Source organism: Manihot esculenta, chromosome 5, assembly GCF_001659605.2.
Source record: "Manihot esculenta cultivar AM560-2 chromosome 5, M.esculenta_v8, whole genome shotgun sequence".
NCBI lineage: Eukaryota > Viridiplantae > Streptophyta > Magnoliopsida > Malpighiales > Euphorbiaceae > Manihot > Manihot esculenta.
In genome coordinates, this window is record NC_035165.2 from 5,165,394 (window position 1) to 5,172,840 (window position 7,447).

At 34.9% G+C, this 7,447-nt stretch overlaps 1 protein-coding gene across 1 annotated transcript; it reads right to left on the reverse strand.

The window, feature by feature from the left end:
* Positions 1-1,239: 1,239 nt before the first annotated feature.
* LOC110614803 (mediator of RNA polymerase II transcription subunit 28) lies at positions 1,240-3,196 on the reverse strand. Its single transcript, XM_021756467.2, has 3 exons — positions 2,926-3,196; positions 1,768-1,880; positions 1,240-1,659 (listed from the first exon to the last, which is right to left on the reverse strand). The coding sequence occupies exons 1-3, from the start codon at positions 3,113-3,115 to the stop codon at positions 1,525-1,527; spliced, it is 438 nt and encodes a 145-aa protein (XP_021612159.1). The 5' UTR covers positions 3,116-3,196; the 3' UTR covers positions 1,240-1,524.
* Positions 3,197-7,447: the final 4,251 nt, after the last annotated feature.

The following is a 7,447-nucleotide window of genomic DNA, read 5'->3' on the forward strand; positions in this document are numbered from 1 at the left end:
ATAATTAGACACTAATTTTTTCGAGGATTTTATTTTTGGTATAAAAAATGTTTATTAAATCAAGAAGCTACTAGATATTTCCTTCGATTAAATCGAGAAGCTCGTCGATATTCCTTCGACGAAATCGAAAAGCTATTAGATATTTTTTATTCTATAATTTTTATTTATTTTTACTTTTATAATTATTTTAAAATTATTATTTATTTTTTATATTATAATAATATATAAATTAATTATTATAATTCTATTTTATTTCATTTTATTTTAAATAAATCTCTTAAAATATTTTTTAATATTTAATAAAATTTAATATTTTTAAAATAAATATAATTTAATAATTAATAAAAAATTATTTTTCCTTATATATGTAAAAAAAATAAAATAGAAAAAATTATAAGATGGGTCGAATCTAATAATAAATAAACAAAGAGGTAATAAAAAGATGTATTTTTTTTTTTAGGAAAAAATTCATTATAAATTTTCTTTCTACGAGAGAAAAGTGAAATATCAACTTTAAAGATAAAACTTAAATATTTTTCTTTTTTATCCAAACATAAGGAAAGAGAATAGAAGATGGGGAAAAAAATTCCTCCTGTTTTTTTCATCCTTTTAATATGTTCAAAGCATAGAAATTATTGGGCAGTGGGCACCACAGAGATCATGCGTCTACTACTACTAGAATGCTAGCAAGTACATACCAAATGAAGCAACGGTTTAGGCCAAACAAAAGATGGCTCTCCCAGCCCAAGTTTAAACCAACAGTCGTCTATCAGTCTGGTCTTCTTCAGTCTTCACTTTCCCGGTGGCTGGCTCTGTGGGCGCACTTAGGGCTCTTACTCGGCCTTTTTTCTTCTACCCAAAAACCCACGTTCACTGTATCTTGCTGCATTGCTTCAGCTTTGAGCCTGCAATCACAACGTTGCTAGAGCAAAAAATGTGCAGATGTGAATATGTGAAGTACTGGAAAATTTTGCCTAAACCCAATCCACTATTGATCCAAAAAACAGGCAAATAGATTCCTCCGTGAAAAAATCACCGAAGTTCCTTCCAACTAGGCATAAGAGTTGCACAAAAGTAAAATTCCAAAAACTAAATTGTTCGTAGATGACTAACAAATTACTGTGGGGGTGTTTTAAGGTTTCCACCCCAAACTCTCACAAGTGAGGCTCTGTCTTGCCTACTTGATATATAAAATTGATGAGTGTTCAAACCATATGTTAAGACTATGGCAGGCTGATATTTACCTTCATCAGATCTACTTTGCTCCAGATTAACATTTGTTCTCATCATGTATTTAACACAGAGAATACAATATGTAAAGAGTAAGTCGGACATGACCACGAAATCTGATTGCTGAAAATTAAGGCATGCAAATTTGTGATCTACAGCCATTTTACATCTAGATTCAAGCATACAAGTGGCACATGAAAAATAATGCCACAAGCAAAGAACAGATTTTCTAAATAAATTTTGGCCTAGATCTCTCAACCTAATGGCTTGATTATAGGCTTAATTGCTGTCTCATTACACCCTCTCCAATTCAGTTTTGTGTTTATCCAGTTGTTCTTTCAACTCCTTCCTCCAAGCTTGGATGAGTCTCTCTTGCTTTTTAATAATCTCATCCTTTATCTTCAACTCTTCTTCCATCACAGCTACTTCCTGTAAAAATGCAACAAGTACAACTACAGCATGACTTTTCCATGATCCAAACTATATAGTCTTCAAAGAACAACAAATGGATTCACATTTGCAAGCGAGGTAATTTACCTTTCTCAATGTTTCAGCCGTAGTTGGTTGATCTTCACGTTGGAGACCAATAAAATAGAGTTGAAGTTTCTTGGCAGCCTCCATGAAGTCTCTGGCATGCCTCCCAACATCAACTGAAAAGAATCAGAAAACTAAGGCATTTGGCAGAATGTAGTCGTTTATTTAATTTTTGCTTGTTGGTGGATTGAATTTTGCGTGTACATCAAGCCACATATTTAAATCATTCCTTACTGATAAAGATGCATTCATTCAATATCACCAAAAAAACCGATAAAGGAGGTACCATATATATATATATATATATATATATATATATATATATTTATATCATACACAATACAGACAACTGTCAAACATCAAGGTTGAAGAAAAACCTTTTCCCACTCAAATTAAAGAGAAATCTTCAGTACATGTTACAATATCAGGATATGCATCACAAAGGAATTTAAGTTGTGGAAGAAATATCTGCTCCCTGCTATTTCTGTTTCAGCTGTTTCTACCATTAGTCCTCTCGGAAAAGTGCACAAGAATTAATACAAGGTAAGGTTTAGTAAAGGTCTAGATTAAGCCCATAATTCTCTGCATTGAGTTGGATTGGAAGATTGTGAAGGCCAAAATTGGAGTATTCGTTCTTTATGTGTGCTAAATCAGTTAAAACACCCACCAATAACAACCTTATTAACATATGGGAGGAGAAAACCATGACTGCCATCTCCTCTAGATCACAGACACCCATGCAAAACTATATCTATAAATTTCAAGGATTAAGCAGGAAGCAAGTTTCCTATGTATGATTACAAGCATCCCTCAGGCAATATTTAACAATTCAAGGTCCTAAAATTATGTCTGTATACAAATGCAGATCGATTCGTTGTTCCTCTAAAGTAAGAATAATGAGTTAAGAACCGCTAAAAAGCAAGTAAAACGACAAGGTATTTCGGAAAATTATACTTATTTTTCTCCAATATGACACCAAATACAAGAATTAAAAGCAAAGGTATGGTTTCAAACTGAGAAGTAACAGGAAATTTGGGATCAAGTGGTTCATTTTGCAAGTACAACATCATCGCTTAACATCCTCTGAAATTGGGTATAATTATCCAATAGTAACGGAGAAGAAACGGAAAGAATGAAGAAGTGATATGAAAGGGTGCTTACTCTGATGAGAAGGATGAGGCGAGCGATCAATGGCCTGGAGCTCTCTAGCGGGCAAACACGGAAGCAAAGCGTTCTCTAAGTGCATCACGCAATCAAGCATGTCTTCTCTTGGCTGCTGCGATGGAGACTGCAGCTGCGGCGGCTCTATTTGTCGCTGTAGTTGCTGCTCCAACGCCTGCCTTTCCGCCATGGTCCTTTCCTCGCCGTGCCCAAATTGGGTGAGATTGCTTTGTCTAATGCCTAGCGCTCCCCAGAATTTTCAATCCCTGACCGAAACGACGCCGCAGCCATTTCGATTATAATCAGGTAAGAAGACATATTTTATTTATTGGATAATTACAATATAATCCTTGATATTTACTAAAATCTATAATTTAATCCTTTTTGGAGTCAACAATTTAATCTCTAAACTTTTATTTTGTTAAGAAAATAGTTATCCTGTTAGTTGGTCAATAAATTGATAAAGTTAAATATATTGATTATGTAATAAATATAAGAGCTATTTATATGAAAATTTTAAAATTTTTTGTTATTTTATAATTTAATTCAAAATTTTAAAAGTTTAGATTATCCAAAATTATAAATTTAATACATTGATATCTAAATTTAAAAATTGAATTGAAAATAGTATATTTTGATGTCATGATAAAATAATGTGAATTATTTTATTATATTTATATATTACATAGATAAATATTTTTAATATAGAAAATTTAAAATTTTTAATTAATTTATAGTTTAATTTAAAATTTTAAAAGTTGATATAATTCAATTTAAAATTACTAAATTTATACTCTTTATTATTATGTTTCACTCTCATATGTTTATACAAAAAAGTTTTATATTTTATATTTTTTAGTTTTAATTCTCTTAATTTTTTTTTAAATTTTAATAATGTTTATTCTTAATATAATATTTGTACTTTTATTTTCAAATGCTGACTTCTACGGTCAAACATTAATAAAATAGTACTGCAAACAGTAAAATTATAATTTTTATATTTTTATTATATTGACATAATTTTTTAAAATAAATATAATGAAATTTAATATAATGAATTAATAAAGTAATTAAAAGTAAAAAATTAATAAATATATAATATGGTGTAAATTTTTATTGAAATTAATGATAAATAAAAAAATTAAAGTTGTAATTTTTTACACAAAGTCAATTGAAAATAAAAAAATAAATTTAAAATTTTTTAATTTAATTATATTATTTTTCAAAATTTTAAATTAAATTATAAAATAGTTATAAGTTTTAAAATTTTTTATTAAGAGTATTTATCTACGTTGCATAGGAGTATTATAAAATAATCTATATCATCTTACCATATCATCAAAATGCATTCAATTTAATTCAAATTTTAAATTTAAATATAATTGTAACGAAATTTATAAAATTTTAAAATTTTATGGAAGCCTATACCTATATGTAGAGGAGGACCAGCTATATCTCATTTGATGTTTGCCGATGATATGATCCTCTTCGCTGAAGTCTCGATTGAGCAGATGGGTTGTATCTTGAAGATTTTGAATGATTTTTCGCTTATGTCTGGGCAGCGAATAAATTTCAGCAAGTCCTCCATATTTTTCTCTCCAAATATTACTTCAGACTTGGTTAAAAGTTTAGTGAATATGGCAGGGATGGCTAGAACTGATAGTCTTGGCAGCCATCTGGGGATGCCTTCGTTTCATAGGAGAGTGGGTCCAACTTCATTTCGGGAGGTTATTGACAAGATGAAACATAGATTGTCTGGCTGGAAGGCCTCTACGCTTTCTAAAGCATGTAGGGTCATTATGATTAGCTCGGTTCTTAATGCAATTCCGGTGTTCAGACTAAAGTGCTTCCTGTTTCAGTTTGCAAAGAAATGGAAAAGATATGTAGAGACTTTTTATGGCATGGAAATTCTAATGATAAGAAGTTGCACCTGGTCAATTGGGCGACGATGACTAAGCCTAATATATGGGTGGACTGGGTATACGTTGTATGAGACACATGAACCAGGCGCTTGTAGGCAAGCTGGCATGGCGAGCTTTGCATAGTTGTGATGAGCTTTGGGGTAAATGTTTGTTTGAAAAATATGCTACTGGTAGAGCTTCATGGGATATGAAGATGAAAAGTGGAGCATCTATGAATTGGAGGGCGGTGTATTTTGGTTTAGAGCTTCTTCGTAAAGGAATCAGTCACAATGTAGTTTCTGGAAATGAGATACTCTTTTAAACAGATTCATGGCTGTCTATAGAACCTTTAATTGAGTTCGCTTTGGTGTCTGCTTCTCATTTAAGTCTATCAGACAAGATTCGCAACTACTGGATTGAGGGTGTAGGATGGAATTGGAATGTCTTAAGGGAAGTTCTTCCCCAAAATATTTTGAGCTTCTTGCAACCGTTAACTCTATCTAATGATGTTGAGGATGCTGATTGTAATACCCGGCTAGACTCCGGTATCGGGATTCCTACCGTCCGGTGGAATCTCGGTTGTCGGAGACCTCTAGAAGGGTAAAACTATGATTGTATGAAATGTTTTAATGTATTTCATGTTTTTAAGTAAGAATTAAATGAGTTTTTGCATGAAAAATCTTTGGAGGAAAACCCAGGTTCGGCCGCCGAACTTTGAGGTTCGGCCGCCGAACATGCATGCTTTCGGAGGGACTTTAGGCGCCCGAAAATTTAGAGTGAGGGAAATGCAGGTTCGGCCGCCGAACATTGCATGCATGCGGAGGCACCTTCGGCCCCCGAACGTGGCCTGGCCAGCCACCTATAAAAGGGGCACTTAGCCGAAATGGGAGAGTTTTCTCCCATTTTCGACCTCAGCGAGCTTCCGACCTCCCTCTCCCAAATCTTGTGTTTTTCCTTCAATCCCCACCTTTTTCTTTGAGTTTTAAGGTTCCACAAAAGTTTTTGAGTGTTTTTAAGCAAGTTTGGAGCTTGGAAGTCTTGGAGCTAAATCCCTCCATTTTCCGAGCTAGGGTCGTTCTTCCTCTCGATCTTCAAGAGGTAAGCTTCGATCTATGCTTCTTTTATGTTTTATGAAAGTTTTATGCAAGTTGATGGGGTAGAATGCATGTTTAGGCTTGTTGTTAGGTTTATGGGTTTATGTTGTGATTTGAACAATGTATGTTGGAAATGTGTTGTTTGAAGTGTTGTAGTTGGGGTATATTATAGTTTGAGACCCCTAGGTGTGATGTATGATGTGTATGCATGTGTAGAAACAAGTTTATGCATGTTTTGAGGCGTTTTGGAGGCTGTGGACACAAGGGAGCCAAGTTTCTGCCCTTCGGCAGAAACTCAGGTTCGGCCGCCGAAGTGACTTTCGGCCGCCGAACCCCCTTGTGGAGGCAGTTTCGGCTGCCGAAGCCTGCCCCCGAAACTCAAGTTTCGTCTCTGTCTGGGAGGTTCGGCCGCCGAAAGTGCCGCCGAACCTGCCGCCGAAAGTGCCCTGTTCAGCCATTTCTTACATGTTTTCATGTGATGTTTTCAGGATGGTTTAGGGGGTTTTTGGGGAATATTTTAGAGTCATGTTCATGTATGTTTGGTCCCTCATTTGAGTCCACCTGTGTAGGTTCGGACCCGAGGAACCGAGACCCCCAGCAGTGAGCCAGCTGCTTCAGAGTCTCTTCAGAGCTAGCCAGAGGTGAGTGGAATAAACTTTAAGTTTTAAAGCAAATTAATGAAATGTTTTAGCATGATTCACGCATCATGAATGCCATGAGATATATTAGGTTGTTTGCATTAGAATTCACGAATATGTTGCATTGCATACTTTGTTGTTGATGTGGATGAATGTTGAATGATCCATTAGCCCTTGTATGTCATGATAGCCTATGTGAGTCCAGGTGTGCCTGCTACGGCTCTACGCCCCTGGCACTATGACAGATTATGGAAGTCCGGGTGTGCCTGCTACGGCTCTACGCCCCCGGCATGTATAAGTAAGAAAGATAGGGGCTAAATGGTGACAAGTTCATCCTTGTTGTGAAATGTTTGTGTTATGGCGCATACATGAAAGCATGATTTAAATTGATGTTTTATTATTCTACTCACTGGGCTCTAGTAGCTCACCCCACTCCCTTTATCCCCAGAGTTGCAGGTACAGGATAGATCGGGAAGTCGGCTAGAGTGAAGTTAAGTCATGTATGTTGTAATAGATAGTAGTGGACATGAACATGATGTAATGAGTACTTATGACCATGTAATGTAATTAATGATTTGATGATGTATTGAGGATTATAGTAGTGCTTGACCTAGAGGTGTGTGAATCCCCATTATGTACAGAGTATTTAATGAGTAATGATGTTAATGACCATGATTATCCAAGCTGATATGTATGATGATGATGCCCCATTGGAGTATTTGATGAGGACTCCAGTGTGGGGTTTATGTATGATTTTGTGCATGCACAGGTTTTGCTTGGATAAGAGAAAAGAAAATTTTACAGATCATGTATATGTTGTTATGTGTGGGATTCCACAGGTTTACAGGAAGTATGTAGGCTTGCTACGGGTCCCGGCGGCCTTAAGCCG

What these genes read in the sequence shown, in the direction of transcription:
- LOC110614803 (XM_021756467.2), bottom strand. Translation starts at nt 3,115, where the DNA reads ATGGCGGAAAGGCAGGCGTTGGAGCAGCAACTACAGCGACAAATAGAG. An exon ending in GCCTCATCCTTCTCATCAGA is followed by an intron (nt 1,881 to 2,925) that starts GTAAGCACCCTT and finishes GATTCTTTTCAG; the next exon opens with TTGATGTTGGGAGGCATGCC. An exon ending in CGGCTGAAACATTGAGAAAG is followed by an intron (nt 1,660 to 1,767) that starts GTAAATTACCTC and finishes GCATTTTTACAG; the next exon opens with GAAGTAGCTGTGATGGAAGA.